This window comes from Acomys russatus, chromosome 22 (assembly GCF_903995435.1).
Source record: "Acomys russatus chromosome 22, mAcoRus1.1, whole genome shotgun sequence".
Lineage (NCBI taxonomy): Eukaryota > Metazoa > Chordata > Mammalia > Rodentia > Muridae > Acomys > Acomys russatus.
The window spans coordinates 14421974-14438982 of NC_067158.1; the positions used below are offsets into that span (position 1 = coordinate 14421974).

The window sequence follows — 17009 nt, forward strand, 5'->3', positions numbered from 1 at the left end:
TATTTGTTTTATTTATTGTATGTAAGTACTTTATCTGCAGAAGAGGGCATCAGATAACATCTTAGATGGTTGCGAGCCACCATGTGGTTGCTGAGAATTGAACTCAGGACCTCTGGAAAATCAAGCGGCACCCTTAGCCTCTGAGCCATCTCTCCAGCCCCTGGCCGGGGACTCTTAACAAAGCTGATGTACAAACAAAGCGGGTCTTTGAGGCGCAGCGCTAAGTTTTCTGAGCGTGTAACGCTGTAATTGTTTTTCTATGCCGGCACCTGAAGGATTAGGCATCTGAGTGATTCACGCTGGGAAGAAAGTGAGCTAGAAAGGCTCGCCTTGTCTACACCTGCCTGTTCACCTCCCAGCTTCACCCGATTTTAACGCGCAGAGCATTCACACTCCACCTCTGGCGCCAGTTCAGATCCAGATGGATCTGGAATCCCAGCAATTCCTTCTGTTGAAATTTCACCCCCTCAGAAGCACGGAAAGGCGTGCGATTTCTGCCAATACAAAGAGAGGGACACAGAATTGTTCTCCAGCACTGGCTGCAGATACCACCTTCCCAGACTCCGGTTCTGTGATGGACAAGGCGGTGATGCTTGTGTGGATAATTCTAGATGGTGATGCTTGGTGTCTTATTTCAGAATGTAGCTAATTTGACAAAAATGACTTCAATTATCTTCTCTAAGCAGGTCTGAGTCTCAGTCAGCAGCTTAGAAATATAAGAGACCAGCCCAATGAAATGTCCCAGTGGGTCTTTGGTGGCCCTTCTGCATAGCCACTTACAGGGTACTTCATTACATGGGTCTCTGGGTCTAACCTAGGCAACGGTTTGCCTGGCCAACATCCCCTGCACCCTCTAATTAATTAGTGCCACCCAGACTGACCACCAGAGTTTGGTTCCTAGAATGCATGTGCCAGAGAGAGAAAAACACATTCTGCAAGCTGCCCCCCAACCCCATAAAAGAAACTTGAATGCCCACTTCTAAGAAATCAACCCCAGTGGCTCCTCTCAGTAGTCCCAAATGACGACTGTCCCTTTATTCCTTATCTGTTCTGTGGGTCACTGAGAGCCACAGTGTACATTCTGTGGGTGAGCAGATGTTGGGCATCTGCCTACAACCTGGATAACAAGGAAACATGAGCAGTGCCACCACTGCCCCTGCCAGACATGTGGAGGTCCCCAGCACGTATAGGAAGAAAAGGACAGAAGGCACCAGGCCATAGCAGAACACACTGTCAGCTTCAGTAAGGAGGACTCTGACCATGCCCCTCCACATACTACAGCTTTGAAAAGTCCCAGATCTAAGTTCAGCAAGCCCGAGCCTTTGAGTGCCTTCAAAACTGAGAGAGTGCCATACACTACGGAGTGCAGGGTGATCGTCACCTTGCAAGCTACAGCAGGGCTTTGCTTGATCCAGCCAGGGACATGCTACCTCTGCCCTGCACCTCCTTGCTGGAAGCAACGGCACTCACCTTCTCCATCCGCACTCATGTTCTCGTAGGAGTCCCATCGGATCAGGGGGTCTGCTGTGTTGTAGTCCACCACCACTCCCTGGTCACTGTACAGATGCTCCGACCCTAGGGGCACAACAGGTCTGTTACTTGGCAAAGACCAGCATCTCAAAAATGCCACAAATGCCACAAATCTTAACAAGTAAGCCTTGTATTTATTTAATGGTTCCTAACCAACTCTGTAACAATGAGCCTAGGAAAAAGAGTGATAACTTTTCTAAGTGATTAAAAAAATGGGAGTCAAGAGAGATTATCGTGTAGCCAGGTGTGGTAACACGGTTTCAATCCCTCTCAGCATTGAGAACGATGAGGCAAGATGACCAAGAGGTCACAATCTAGGTTACAAAGGAATCACTTCAGACTTTACACACAGGAGGCCTGGTGACAGATTGTAACAGTTTATTACAGTAGTAAAAAGCATTTCTTATTAAATGAATTTTCTGAAACACATGGACATTTAGTGTACTGTACTGGCAATCCTTTTTAAACACCTTTTCTGAGCAGAGAAGCAAGCACTTGGTACCGCCTCATAGTTGTCAGGTGAAGCCTCAGGGCCACCAGCAGGTAGCCCAGCCTACAAGAACCCCCAGTAAGTGTTACTGTCTCAGTGCCACTCCCTTGTTATCCAATATGCTATTTAAAAAGTTTTAATTCAAGACCAAGCTTAGTAGTAGGGCACATGCCTAGAATGCATAAGGTCCCAAGCAGCAACACACACACACACACACACACACACACACACAGACAAAGACAGAGACAGACAGACAGACAGAGACAGAGACAGACACAGAGAGAGAAAAAGTCCCAAATATGTACCAAGACTCAAAACTGACTCCAGTCTGAGTTAAGAGTCTAGCCAGCTACCTACCTTGAATTTTCTCAGGTGTGGCGGAGAAGACCAATTCAATCTTGCCATAGTCAGGAAAACGGTCATCTGAAAGAAAAAAAAGAACCACATCCCTCTGTGTACACACACACACCAGCCCTGTCCTTCCAGCCCAGCCAGTGCAAGGCCAATCCCAAGCTGCGACAGAACACCCTCATACAGAGTGTCAACCTCTTCCTGGTTTTTCTGAGTTGTCCGACCACAGATTGACTCAGTCGTACTTAGGATGGCAGTTAACTCCACCAGGAAGCGGGAAGGCAGGTAGGAAGGACACCGCTTCTGACATCTCAAAGGGCTTCATCCACTCACTCACCTTTGCAGGCGCTGTCCAGATCCTCCTTCCCAAACAGGAGCCCGTAGCCCTGCACAGCTCCGGTGTGGAACTGCAGGCGGAAAATGACATCACGAGTGGCTGAGCGGAACTTCTTGTGATAGCATTTCACCTAGTACGAGAGGGAAAGAGAAAACAGGAGCCACAGCTTACTGCTTAGCACGGAAGTGTGGGTGGTGTGGACTGGCCCCTGAACAGCTGTGGCCAGGAATTCACACTGGAAGTGGACATCTGAAGATATCACAGGGGCAGGGAGTCAGCACCTCACTGACAGTCTCCCTGGGGCCCCCATGATATCTCCACAGAAGGAGCATGCCAAAAGACCACAGTCCTTTGTCCTTGGATGGGCCACACCCTTCAGACAGGGCGCTGTGCTGGAAGACATCTGTGGTCTAGCTTTTAACAGCAGGCTGTAATGACATTTCCCTTTCATCCAAAGTCTCCACGTTTCCACTGAGTGCCTCTTGGTTTTCACACCACAGCAGCACTGGTTATTGCTGTCCTCTTGTTTGTTGAGTATAGCCTAGAACATGAGGGGGTAGGGGCTTGGGAAATAGAGGAGTAGGGGTTCACAGAGACCGAGACAGACAGACAACCACTGGTGCTATTTCCTTTGCCAGGTGCCCAGGGGTCCTGGAGGTGACATTTAAAGGAAATATTAGAACCGCCTCCATGATTTGAACAGAGGCTGTGGCATCCTACCTCAGGCACACCTCAAGCCACCGTGGGTGGCAACGTAGACAAGCAGGGTGCAGGAATCTATAGATAGAGCTATAGGGAGACCATGGCCAGAGTGGGTTCCTGGTGTACCCTGTCCCATCTTGCTTCCAAAGGCCCCCCTGCACCAGGCCACAGTGGCAAGGAGGCATGCTGTCACTCAGGTGGCAGAGGAAAAGCCAAATGCCAGCAGTGTCTTGCCAGGGGTCCCCAGGAGTCCCAAACCGACCGAGCTGGATCCAGCCTTGAGATGGCACAGCACGCACCAAGAGCCGCACACCATGCCATGTGGTAGGGCTTGCCTTTGCAGTGCAGACATGCTCTGTCAAGAGACCGGCTTGAAAGCATTGCACTTGACAAATCTCAGTGGGAAGCGGGGCACCAGACATCAGTACCCTCCAGCCAGGAATGAGAATGTGCAGGTGGCAGCTCCATCATCCTTGTACTAGGAAAACCATCCACAGAAGGTCCAGAGAGTACAAGAACCAGACGCCTAGGCAGGAAGGCTGGGAAGCACAGCCTTTGGGCAGACCCAGAACTTGTTTACACTGTGCTATCTACCAGGAAACAGTCCAGTCAGAGGCCTGCAAGGGATGCTCCCTGTTGACAAACATGCACAAGTTCCTCCCAGCCCCACCCTGCTGGGCTGAAGACACAGGCATCATCTCCAATGGTCCTGGCACTATCAGAAATCAGGAATGAAGACCCAAGAGCCCTGCTTGCTCCCAACAACCAATGGCAGGCTGGCCCTAAGCCTTCTACTTCCTGTTGTGGAGTCCTTGACTCTTCAGCAGGGGCTCAAACCAAAGATAGTCCTTGGAATCAAAGATAGTCTTCCAGAATGTTCTTCTGAATCCTCATGCCTCACACTGACTACCCTTCAAATGCTTTAGCCTTCTCAGCCAGGGTCGATTCCGTATTGCCCTCCAGTAAAGCCCTGTGCCCCCAGCCCCATCCTATTCTCCACTGGCAGCCCGGGAAGATAAGAAGTAATTCACCAGGGTCAGGGTGGGGACGGGAAAGGAAAAGTGAGGTCTCTTTCAAGCCAGTCTTGCTCATAAATTGTATACATATTTAAGAGATTAAATACTTGAAGAGCAAGGTCTCAGGAAGCCGGGGCAGACAGGGGACCCACTCAAGCACATGTGTGGGAGTGAGAGAGGACTGCTAGGAAGGAGGGGCCTGTGGAGCTGACTGGGTAAAAACAGGGGCATCAGGAGATCCCAGCCCCAGGCACGGGGGGGGGGGGGGGGGGTGTAATGCACACACCTTCTTTTCTGTTCTCAGTGGGTTCTACTCCCACTCATTCAAGTTACTAATTTTATTTATTTAGTTAGTTTTGTTTGTTTGTTTAGACAGGGTTTTTCTGTGTGGCCTTAACCGTCCTAGATTCGTTTTGTAGACCAGGCTGGCCTCAAACTCACAGAGATCTGCCTGCCTCTGCCTCCCAAGTGCTGGGATTACAGCGTACACCACAGTGACCAGCCCAGTTACTAATATTCTTATCCTGTGGCGACCTCCCAAGTCCATTCCTCTTCGCCAGATCCTTCCTGGGGCTAGGTGTCCTGAGCATACCTTCTACCTTGGCCAGCACTTAGCGACACACAAACATCTGATTCATAACCCCGGTATCGCAACTCTGTCCAAGCCAGGAGTGGGAGGGAAAGGATGGGCATGTACAGGTGGGGAAGCTCCCTCTGGGCCTGTGTGATCGCCTGCTTGCAAATATTTGTCATTCACAAGGTCACAAATTCTCCTGGAATTGTCAACAAGACTGATCTGTCACTGAGCAATGCTGTGCCATATTCTGACAGTGTCTCCTACACACACACACACACACACACACACACACACACACACACACACACTCCCTTTCTGCTTCTTGCTGAACTTCCATGGAACAGCAGGAACAACAGCACTGCTCCCTGTCCCATCCTCATCAACTCATGAACAGCTGGGGAAATCTCAGGACTCCCCTTTCTCAAGACACCCACCAACCGTCCCAGCCACTCCCACACAGGACCACCAACACAACAGGCCAGACTTTGAAAAGAGGCCTATTAGCCAAGACCATGATCTGGTAACCTCTTGTCACCCACAAGAAGGCCTAATAATGAACCACTCAACATCAGTTATCAATCAGTCTTTGTAGCAACAGTGTGCTCTGTGTGCTGAGTGGGAAGGGCAACACTGTGCTTGACATGGGGCCCCAGAAGCTGCTCTTTAAGACAGACCTCACTTTGGTCCTCTGGCTTTAACATGTACTGTTCTAGAATACCCTGACCCTCTGCTTCTGGATGCTAGAATATTTTCATCTGAAACAGTTCCATGTGGTGGACACAGTTGTGCGGTTAAGTACTGTGCCGGATGCTGAGAGTCACGGAGCCCACCTTAGGAGTGCAAGAACAGCTGCACTGACCCCCAGCTGACCAGAAGCACTCATTACTCCGGGATGTTCAACGTCTTGGAACCTTTCACTCTTTAGCTGTAAGTATTAAAGAGAGCTCACAAATCTACCTGTCTGTGACAGCTTCATTTTATATGAGCTCTATCCTGTCCGTACCTGCTGCAGACTACCTATCTGCAGATTCTATCAGACTCAGAACACATGTAGGCTTTTTTTCTCCTAGTCATTCCCTAAACAATACGGAGCGCTGTTTACATGGCACTTACACTGAATTAGCAAGTGTGATGAGTAATCCAGAGATTGTTTGAAATATGCGGGAGGGGCTAGAGAGATGGCTTAGTGGTTTTAAGAGCATGGGCTGCTCTTCCAGAGGACCCGGGTTCAATTCCCAGCACCCACGTGGCAGCTCACAATTATCTGTAACTCCAGTTCCAGGGACCTGACACCCTCATTCCTATGCACATAAAAATAAATAATTTCTTTTTTAAATATGTGAGAAATGTGCACAGGCTGTATGCAAATACTTGGCTGTTTTATAAGGGACCTGAACATCTTCGAGTGTCCATATCCATCCAAGTCCTGGAGCTGATCATACATGCGCGCTGATAAACAACCAGGTGAGCTATCCTATTCAATAATTAACTTAAAAGCACAAGCGTCTGGAAAGGGAATCTTGGTGCGAAGGCCATGGAAAAGTTTGTATGGTTTTCTTTCTTGTGGTCTGAGTAAACAGTCTGGGAACGCTGACTGAATCTTATTTCTGTACATTTACAGGAAAGTACATCTGCACCCTCAACTGGATCTTAGGATGATGGGGCCCGGCAACAGGTGAGCAACTTAGTCTTCAAGGCAAAGGCAGGCATCTAAGCCAAGTGTGTAGCATGTGCCTGCAACCCCAGCATTTTAGAAGGCTGAGGAAGAACAACACGTGAGCTGGGCGAGTCAAGTCTTAAAGACAGTCCCTTCCCACTCTCCTCCCCACATGTGCCAGGCACTGACAAGTGAGACCCAAAACTCCTCTTCAATCCTCTAAACAAAGCAATCAGAATACTAAAGCGTCCCCAAGAGAAATGGAATTGACACTTTGGTCCAACTCGGCTTCGGGGGACTATCTAGGAGAAAGATCAAGGAGAGCTGCCACGGTCTCCCTCGGAGACCAGATGGTTACAACACCGGTAAGTCATGAGCAAAGAACAGTAAAAGGTGAGCAGACACTGGCTGCAACAAAACACAACTGAGACAATACGGTGCCGAGTGACGGCACAGGTGAGGACCTGACCCAATTCTAGGTCCACGGCAAAGTCAAAAAGCAAAACCACAAAACGATGCAGTCGAGGACCCAACAGAGGTCCATCCCCAGGGCCTCTGCTGGGGCAGCTGTGCTTTCCCTGGCCGTACCCACTGTAAGAAACAACAAACAACGGTACTATTTGTGCAACCTCTTGAGGAGGCTTCACCTGTGAGCACAAGCCCAGTCAACTGGTCACAAAGCCAACAACCATAAAGACAAAGTACAAGTGGCTGTGGTTTGCCCAGGCAGGGCAGCAAGATAGAGCATGCCAGATGGAAAGATGTTTACAAGCCCTGAACCAAGTGCTGAGACGGGGAGGGGGCAAGCTGGCTCAGGCCCCAGGCTCCCTGCCAGGTTCCTGGCGGGCCTGCAGCAGCGTGAATTCCTGAGCAGGTTACATAAGCTGCAGGCAACCTCCCCAAGGAAGGGCCGTGCACCTGACCACAGCGTACTCTGAGGCAGGATCACAAAAATGTGACCTTTTGTGGAAAATGCTCTGTAAAGGTGGCAGGGTTCCACTAAGAAAGGTCAGAGGGACGGCCCAAAGCGAATCCATCAATGTCAGCTTTGCTGTCTCCAGTCACAGCGCCATCTGCTGGTCACAAATCAAAAGACAAGAGGGTTTCCCAATCACTTATAGCTGATTGTGGCCATATTCCTTCTCTTGCCAACCTGTCTCAGTGCAGAAAAGAGCAGGCAGATGTCACTGCACACAAGGTAAACAGCCACCGAAAAGGAAGGATTCTGGTTGACTTAAGGAGATAAGGCGCCTCTAAGAAGCAATAAGATGAAGGACAGTCTGGGAAGCAACACAAGTGTGGCCTGCTCACATTGGAGGGCCAATGATATCGTAGACTCTGGGAGGTAAATCTGGACACACATTTTCTGCTCCCTGTGGTCCTTTCCAAGTCATGGGTTGCCAGATAGATGAGACCCCTTGTGAGAAATGTAACTGCCTGCATATCAGAGCTAAACCCCGTTCCCCCACCTGCAGCCTTCAGGCCTGCACACTACACCCCCTGCACACCACGTCAGGCAATACTGGGCAGAAGTAAAGGACAGCACCAAAGCAAGACCCGCAGGGGGTCTGGCTTGTGCTCTGAATGTCTAGCTGGCTCATTCAGAGATGGGCAAGGCTGCCGAGGGAGAGGAATGTGGGGTAAGTCCTGAGTTGCCAAAACTTCAGGACACGGGATTGATGGTGGCTCGCTATCACGGGAGCACTGCCAGCAAAGAACATGTTGTAACATCTTCTCTTTCCTGAACTCCTCTTGAGGTGGGAGCAGCAATATGGGATTTTTTGAGCTATGGCACAAGGCAGGTTCCGCAGACTACAATCTGAGAGTCGACTGGGACACCTGATCTTGCACCCTCTGGGCTGGCATGCTGGCATTTGAGTCTAAGTTCTGGGAGCAGGCACTGAGCATGTCTGTACAAACCTCCTGTAAGTGCGCAGTTTTAGGCCAAAGGCTACAGAGGCTTGCTCGCCAGTGACAGCTAGTGCTAAACCCCAGCACGGGTGTCCAGGCACCAACCGCACTGGAGCCGGCTGTCAATCACATACCACACACTCTAGAATACGCTCGGGGCTAAGCAATACCGGTTCATGTCCACAAGTCAAAAGCCTCAGGACCTCAGAATGTGACCTCAGAGATAACATTTTGATGAAGGGCATTTAGATAAGGCCATCAGGATTGGTATCCTTAAAAGAAGAAGTTACAGCTTAGGGAAATGGCACTGATAAGACCCCCTACCTATGATACACATCAGGAAAGACCAACCCTGCTAACACCTTGACCTTGGACTTCCAGGCCCCCAAACCAAGAGAACAGAAATTCTTGCAAAAGCCGCCCAGTCTGGTCAATGTGCTTTTGTCGTGGCCGTTTTTGGCAGAATACAATGGGCTAAAATAAAAGTGCTTCCAGATTTCACAAGCCTGAGAGACAGAGAGTCAACCTCATAGCAGTCACTTCTATGAACTGTACAAGGAAAAATTAGACTATTATGGAAAAATACCCTTGTCAGCTGCCACGACTCCCTCTACCTATCTGATAACACTGCAGAAAATAAGTGCAGAGTACACACACACACACACACACACACACACACACACACACACACACACACACAAAGAATTATAAACACAGGAAGTGTAAATCAAATCATAATGCAATCCTAAAAATATTCCATGTGAGGAATGAAAGGGGCTGCAGGAAGGAAGTCATCTAATCAGAACCAAGTATCTCTTGTGGAAAGATCTAGAAACTGCTGTGTGCCAGCACTTCTAGTGGAAATGAGTCATCCTTGAGGAGCTAGCTGTCCTGTGGCATGAAGTTCAGCTCCAGAGGCTCGCAAGCCTGACTGACTCTCATTCATTACATTCCCCACTCTCCCAGCACACAGGAGTACACCTAACACACTGCTCCAGGTCCCCTCATGCCAGCACACCCATCGCCATCCCTCCTTCTTACAGAGGACTACCAGCAGGACAAATAAGGAAAAGGAGATTAACAGCCTGAGGCAAGGAGGGAGACGCACAGGACCCTAGCTCAAAGGCAGCTGCCAGGCAGCTGAGGAAGGCTCTGCTCCAAAGGGCCTTACAGGTCCATGAGGCAAGTGCATAGACGTGACGCCACGGCAATCACATGGAGAGGACGCCATCACTGAGCTGAGCAACAAGCTTCCATGTCTAACTAAGCCTGCATAAGCAAAAAGAGGACCAGGAGGTCTGGGGCCTACTTGGAGGCACGCTGAGGGTCCTAGCAAAGAAAGAGAAGCTCCTGAGAGGCCAGGTGCCAGGTAGGCAGGCAGGAGGCAGAGAAGCGGGCAGCTGTGGGTTAAGCTTCTATCCCTTACACTCCACAGGGACAGGATGAGCACGTGGGAGCTTGGGACATGATGGGCCAGGAGACTAAGGCACTCTGAATGCCATCAGTACCCTCTGAGAGACTCCAGACTCCCTTTTACTGTTGGTGAGTACATAGGGAGGGACATGGTGACCTTACAAACAAGAAAACCAGATCCCCACCTGCCTGCCAGCCCTGGACATTGAACTTCTAATCTGGAGAGCCATGGGAAAGAAAGGTCTGTTGCCTACATAAGCACCTGTGTAAACATCTGTGAACACTGGTATACGCTCCTGTGAACACCGTGTGAGCACCCCAGTGCAACAGTGCTCTAAGGCACCAGCACGAGCAGGTGAGGCCTGCCAGGAGAGCCGGCAGGAAGAAAGGGGCGGGGCTTGTGCTCACAATGCCACCAACCGCAGAGCCCTTCTTGACACACACTCAACAGAAGCCTCATGCCTAAGCAAAAGGACATTCCCTATCTGCCGTGAGCCTGGTCTGTCGGCACCAGCAGCTCCCTCACTTCAGCTCTCACTAGAGGATGGCTGCTGGCCTCCATGCCTGGCTGTGCTTCACGGACAGTGGAGCCCCCCACGAAAGGCCCACTGGCTCTTGGGATCACTCAAATACCCACTGTAAGTCACCACTTTCTGCTTCGGAGGCTAGAATTGCTCTCGGAGGTCCCTGTGCTCATTGGGGCTGCTGCTGCTGCCCCTGCCTTGATCCCTCCATTTCAGTGACTATAGAAATGTGCACACAGGACCTCACAAGTCCTATGTGCTATAAAGAGGGGGGGGCCACGCGGTGTGAAAATGTCCTAAATGGTACCATGGCACTGATCCCCCTCCCTGACTCAATGCCTCCCTGGACAAGCCTGAGCATCGCTTCCTAACTGACGCCTAAGAGGGTCCCCACCCGGCATCGAGTGGGCTCACAAGTTCAAGTTAGAAGTTAGGTTTTTGTGAAGGATCAAATATCACTCAGTTCAAACTTCCTGCAAAAGGGCACAATAGTACAGCCCCTGAGGAGAATGGCTTCAAATATCAGCCTGCTTATGAACATAGCTTAACAGCCACGGGTCCCTGACACGTGGTTAAGAATCACCTCCACGTAGTCTCTAGATGCCCACCTGCACCATCCTCTGCCATTTGGTAACCGGCAGCAATCCACAGGACCACTTCCCTGAACCAGAGCAGCAGTCAGGTCCACACAGATGGACAGGGCCGGGAACAAGCCAAGTCCAGGCATGCCCAGCAGTAAACATCTCCTCATCTACTCAAGGCTCTGTTCCGTCACTGTGCCACCTGATTTTTCTCGAAACCACCACAGTGACCAAATGTTACGCCACCCACAGACCCTCTAAACAGCTCCACACTGCACAGAGCCATTTCCCAATGGCCAGGTGCATTTACTGAGCTTTGTGCTCTGGTTATTTTGGCCACTATTGGGGCACATAGTGTAACGGAGGGGTGCCTCCTCTGGCTAGAGGGGAAAGGGGGTGACCACTTAAGGCCGAATGACATGACCACCTCTTGTATAGCGACCAAGGCTTGAAATGTTTCAGGATGACATGATGTGGTCTGCCTCCCATCCTGCCCCACCTGCCAAGCACTGTCCTGAGATACTGATGTGTTTCATGTTCATGAAATTTAAGCATGGTCCTCACTAGTCAGAGCCCACAGCTCCCCAAATAAAAGGCCCAGGCACGTCCCTTTCCCACGTGATTATCTTCCTCACAAAGACAGACGTGCTAAGGAAGGGACCAGCAGAAAGAGTGAGGCCAAGCCACCATGGCCTTCCTGAGCCATACAGGTGGGTCCAGCTTAGGCTCCTCTGCCCTTGCAGCGTCTTCACCATCTCTTCTGCTATGTTCCCAGCAGGCACCTCCAAGACAAAGAAATCACTGTCCCAACAATATGATAGGCAGATTTGGGCCCAGGGGTCCCGCTCAAACTAAGGCACCAGCCAAGGACAATACAGGAGGTAAACTTTAAACCCCTTCCCAGATCTAGCCAATGGTCAGAATATTCTCCACAGTTGAGTGGAGAGTGTGATACGACTTTCTCACATACTCTGGTGCCTCACATTTGACCATGTCCCCTGGAGGGGGAGACCTGGTGGCACTCAGAGGAAGGACAGCAAGTAGCCAAGAAGAGACTTGATACCCTATGAGAATATATAGGGGGACGTAATCCCCCTCAGGAACAGTCATAGGGGAGGGGAATAATGGGAAAATGGGGGGGGGGGGGGAGGAATGGGAGGATACAAGGGATGGGATAAACATTGAGATGTAACAAGAATAAATTAAAAAAAAAAAAAAAAAAAAAAAAGAAATCACTGTCCCCTTGTCCTTCTTGTGCCAAGGCTGGAAACTCAAAAACCAGACGACAACAACAATAAAACAAAAACCAAAAAACAAAAAACAAAAAAGCTCAAGACAACTGAGTAAAAATTTTAAAAGTTATGAGGGGGGGCCAAAGAGAGAGGGAAGAAAGGAAAGAAAGAGGGAAGAAAATAAGAGGGGACAAGGAAGGAAAGAGGAAAGGGGTGGAAGGAAAGACAGAAGATGAGAAGAGAGAGGGAGAAAGGCAACTGGAGAGAGGCGGCACCCCCCAGGGACCCTAGCTTTTTTATACTGCCCTCACTCGCCAGTCCTAGCCACCAACCCGCGCACACAAAGCTCAGGTGGAGACTTAGCATTGCTTTTCCGGGGAGTAGAGGCAATAGGGCGAGGCATAGCCAGCCTCCAGTCACCCCCCTCCCCCATCTCTGCTTTCCCACCACCTCCCACAGCTCAGCAAGAGGAACGAGTGGCAGCACAGCTGCCCTTGAAAGCAGGGAGGTGCCTACTCTGGGTGAGCTATTCATAATAAAAGAAATGCAACTCAAAACTCCTAAGTCACCCACCATCTCAACAAAGTAGGTCTGCCAAGACCATAGGAAAGATCGTATCTAAATTATTCTACACATGTCAGAAGCTGTACATATACCTTGCAGGCTTTCAGGCAAAGCCTTTCCTAAAATTACTTTACATGTATAGAGTCTTCTGTGTTCAAGACAGACAGGAGGAGGTGGCAAAGTCATGTTTAATCTCCTCCAGGAACAAAATTATCTGGAGAAATCACTGTTTTGATCATTAGCCCCGCTGTAACAATACCAGTTATAATGCACATTAGCTCTTGATACTGTAACTCTGGGAGGCCCGGGATGCTCAGAAGGGCTGTGGCTGAGTGGAGACTTTTGTTCTGCACAGACCCAGCAGCTCTGTTATAATATACGACCGAGGACCAAGATCTGTCACTGCAATTAAAATACTTTTATTTAAAAACTAATGCCCTCAGAAGTCATGCTGTTTTTCACTCCTCTGTCAGGTTTTTTTTTTTCCCCCTTCTTTGAGAAGGGGGTTGTAAACTGGGTGATTTTGTTCTAAGGCAAAAATCACTTTCCCTTCCAGGTCACTGTCCTGGGTAGGTGAGAACGACAGCTACAGCCCGTGAGTACTCACCATGACGTCACCCTTCAGTAGCTGGGCCGGCTCGATGGCAATGCGGATGCGGCTGGGGTTTTCAGGGCCAACATTGCTTTGGATGAATGAGAAAATAGATCATTATACGGTTCCCTGAGGTATGACGATGGGGGGCAGGAGAAGCTGAGGGGGTGGCTGGCATTTGCACAGACAGCCCAGAATTCCAAGGTCAGAGGCTCTACCTTACCAAAATGAGTCAAAGGGTTTTGAGAAAGCTCTGAGCTGGGCTGAGTTATTCTAGCACCATCATAGCCTCAGACTGGAAAAGTCATGCTCAAGGCTGACTCAGCCAGGAGAGGTCCCATACTGGGGACAGATCCCGTGCTTCTGTGGCAACTGGAAACTTCCACAGTGCCACCCTTCCATGGGAGAGGGGGCCCGTTCTGAGCTCGGAAAAGGAATAATCAGTCTTTCGGAGTGCCAGGACATTTACTGCCTTTCTCATTTTCTGTTCATACAAACAAAGTGCTATCTACATACACTGCATACCAATCTCAGGGCACCTGAAACACACAGGAGAAACAAAAAACACACAGGAGGGGGGCTTTGTCCTAGAACTTTCCAGTATATCCACTTCCAAACAGTAATTGTCCCCTCTACCATGGAGGCTCCGCTGTCCAGCCCCTCAGTGGAGCCAGCTAGAGAGATGCAGGGACCGGGGCACCTCTCAGAGCAGCAGGCTTAGGGGCCCTTGGCATGACTGGCCCTGCTGCTCCACTTCTTGTCGTGTGAAAGGCAACCCATTTCATAACCATTCCCCAAGCCACCCTTGAACACCCACCCGAGCCAGCACTCACTAGATTCCAGACGTGTATACAGGCTGCATGGCTTGGTAGAGCTTCAGAAAGGGCCGGCAAGCTGAGAGAGAGGTGCATGCCAAGGAAAGACAGGATCATTAACACATGCACAGATGGCCTAGCAACAAAGTAACATGGTTGGAGGTCTAACTTTACCCAGAAGGCCATAGAGGCTCAAAGGCGACCTGCAATTCTGTAACGTCACCTTACTCGTGATGATCAGGGGAACTAGATGCTAGCGATACTATCAGATGATGGGTGGGTGAGCACCTATTTGGATGCACCCAGGGAGAATGAGACAGGTCCTGCCCACAGGCCCAGATGATGGGTGGGTGAGCACCTATTTGGATGCATCCAGGGAGAATAAGACAGGTCCTGCCCACAGGCCCAGGCTGTGAACATCTGCATACAACAGGGGCAAGGTCTTGGGCTATAAGCTGTGGCACTTGCATGAAATAGGGAGACAGGCTCCACGGGAATATGCCATGGAGGAAGAAGGAAGGACCCTGAGTTAGGGCATGGTCTAGCATGTTGGCTTCTCTCAAACTTACGAGAATCTTAAGAAGCACACAGCTGAACCACAGAGCTGCTGACTCAGAAGGACCCTGGCCTAACAAGAGTTCATGTCCTGGGTCACGGAGCTACTGGTAATCCCTTCAGAGCCGCCTGTCTCTCCTGTGACTGATGACTTGGTCCCACCTTACAAGGCTGGAGCTCTGCCTACACACCGGAACCATAGGTACAGAATCTAGACACCACAAGAGGAAAAGGCTGCTTGTTTAAGGCTGTAGTCTGGGCTGGGAAGTGTCTCACCTCCTCCATTGTCAAAGCTGGGGGCGCCATGCAGGATGACAAAGTGCAGGAACAAGGGTGACGTATTCATCTTCATCGCCCCAGACAGGAGCCCGCTGAGAAACTGCACATACCTGCAGGAGACAGTGGGTAAGATGCCACAGCTGACTCATAGCTACCGAGTCTCAGGGGAAACTGTGTCTGGAGACCCGAGGGACACTTTATCCCACTGTATACAGAAAACAGTTATTAGCCTATGCTTGGTGGTGGAGGAGTCACCGCCCGGCTGAAGCTCCACCCACAGCTCCGGGAACTCCCGACCATGTGCCGTTTATGTATAACCATCTCGTTCACACGGATGCCCACACCTCGGAGGTCTCCTCTCTTGTTCCTAAGCCCCTCACCAGCAAGGCCAGCACCACATACAGAATAGCACGGCTCGTTCCACACAGGGACCCCACATGAGCCACAAGAAGCAGCTGGACTGAAAGGCCTCTAAACGCCTGTTCTCCCTCCCACACATCTCCCGAGCTCCCTCACCTCAGCTGACGAGGGTCGTCACCCACGGCTACCTATATCCACTGAAAATGTGACTTCTGCCATATGAATTCCATGCACTGGTCTACGGGCATCCAAAGTAACTTGTCACATGCTTTTGCGCACATGGCAGCCAAGAGAGAATTCCTGCACTAAGTCTACGTGATCAAAAGGTGTTCATGAGGCATGACACAGTGGCAACGACCAGAGCACAAGCTACATCCTTGTCACACTCTGATGCTCCCCTGGCCTCCAGCATTCCTTCCTCTGGTCCTGTCTGGCATAACTGGAGCCTGCTTCCATGGAAACCCAAAGCCAGCCAGTGCTCTGAGGCCCCTGAGAGCAGTTCCACAGCCACCATTTCTTCACCAGAACCTGCCAACAGCTCTCTTGGGATCTCTCTGCTTTCATGCCTTTCGCCACCACCGCACTGCACTCATTGCCAAAAGGGGAAGAAACGAAAACAGGCAAAGATTCCCAAAAACACGCTATCAAACTGATGCTCTGTGCACTAAGCAGGAAGTGACCATCACCAATACAGGGACCCAGAGTCCTCATACCTCTAAGGCCCTGGATGAACCCAATCACGGGCCCCACCTTACAATAAAAAACACTTCAAACGCCCACTGGGATGCAGACTCAGTCCATTGTTAAATGGCTAAGTTTGGAGGCAAAATAAACCAAACAGAAAACTTTTAAGTGTTTCCCCAACTTGGGGTCTACCCTTTTGGAAAGCCTTAGTATATGTAATTCACAAGCATTCACATCACTGTAGGGAAAATCCAGTGACAGACAGGGCGGGTCGGCATCCCACCGTTTCAGCAGCACACTGCTCTTCTTGTTAGGATAAGAGCAAAACTTTACAGTCACAGAAGCACCGTGTTCCCACAAACTCAGGCCATGGGTTCTGCCCGGCTTCCACACTGCGCCATGAGCTTACTCTGACAGCGAGGCTTCCTAACCTGCTGTGTACAGGTGCAGGAGGCAAACCACTGTGTAACCCATCCATCACCTGCAGCCTGCACATGGCCGAACTCATCAGTTCCCTTGTCTCTGTGGCCTTGCACACAGGATCAGGGTGGGACACCTAAGACCCTGTTTAAGACAGCTCTTCCCTCTCTCCAGCTCTGGGCAATCCTGGACACTAGGAAATGTGTGTCCCGTGAAAGGGCTGTGTGGCAATGCAGACCTGGTGTGGGTGGCTCTTCAGTTGGCTTAGAGGTCTGAGGGTTCTGTGTTGGCAATGGCCACTTCCTGCTCTGATGTGTACCCAACCCAGGCACTGGGATAGACAGGGTGCCTGCTTCTATTTCCTCATATTTAACAAATGCTAGGTAGCTCTGCAACCAGAAGATCCAAGAGTCCCACTC

General features: G+C 50.3%; 1 protein-coding gene across 1 annotated transcript in view; it reads right to left on the reverse strand.

The window, feature by feature from the left end:
* The window catches only part of Tns3 (tensin 3), a 201301-nt gene that overhangs the window by 88660 nt on the left and 95632 nt on the right, over positions 1 to 17009 (reverse strand). The window contains exons 11-16 of the mRNA XM_051165076.1: positions 15124 to 15236; positions 14311 to 14371; positions 13493 to 13568; positions 2709 to 2838; positions 2378 to 2443; positions 1471 to 1575 (exon numbers count right to left, since the gene is read on the reverse strand). Of these exons, the coding sequence (XP_051021033.1) occupies positions 1471 to 1575; positions 2378 to 2443; positions 2709 to 2838; positions 13493 to 13568; positions 14311 to 14371; positions 15124 to 15236 (551 nt within the window). The remainder of the gene's footprint in view (positions 1 to 1470; positions 1576 to 2377; positions 2444 to 2708; positions 2839 to 13492; positions 13569 to 14310; positions 14372 to 15123; positions 15237 to 17009) is intronic.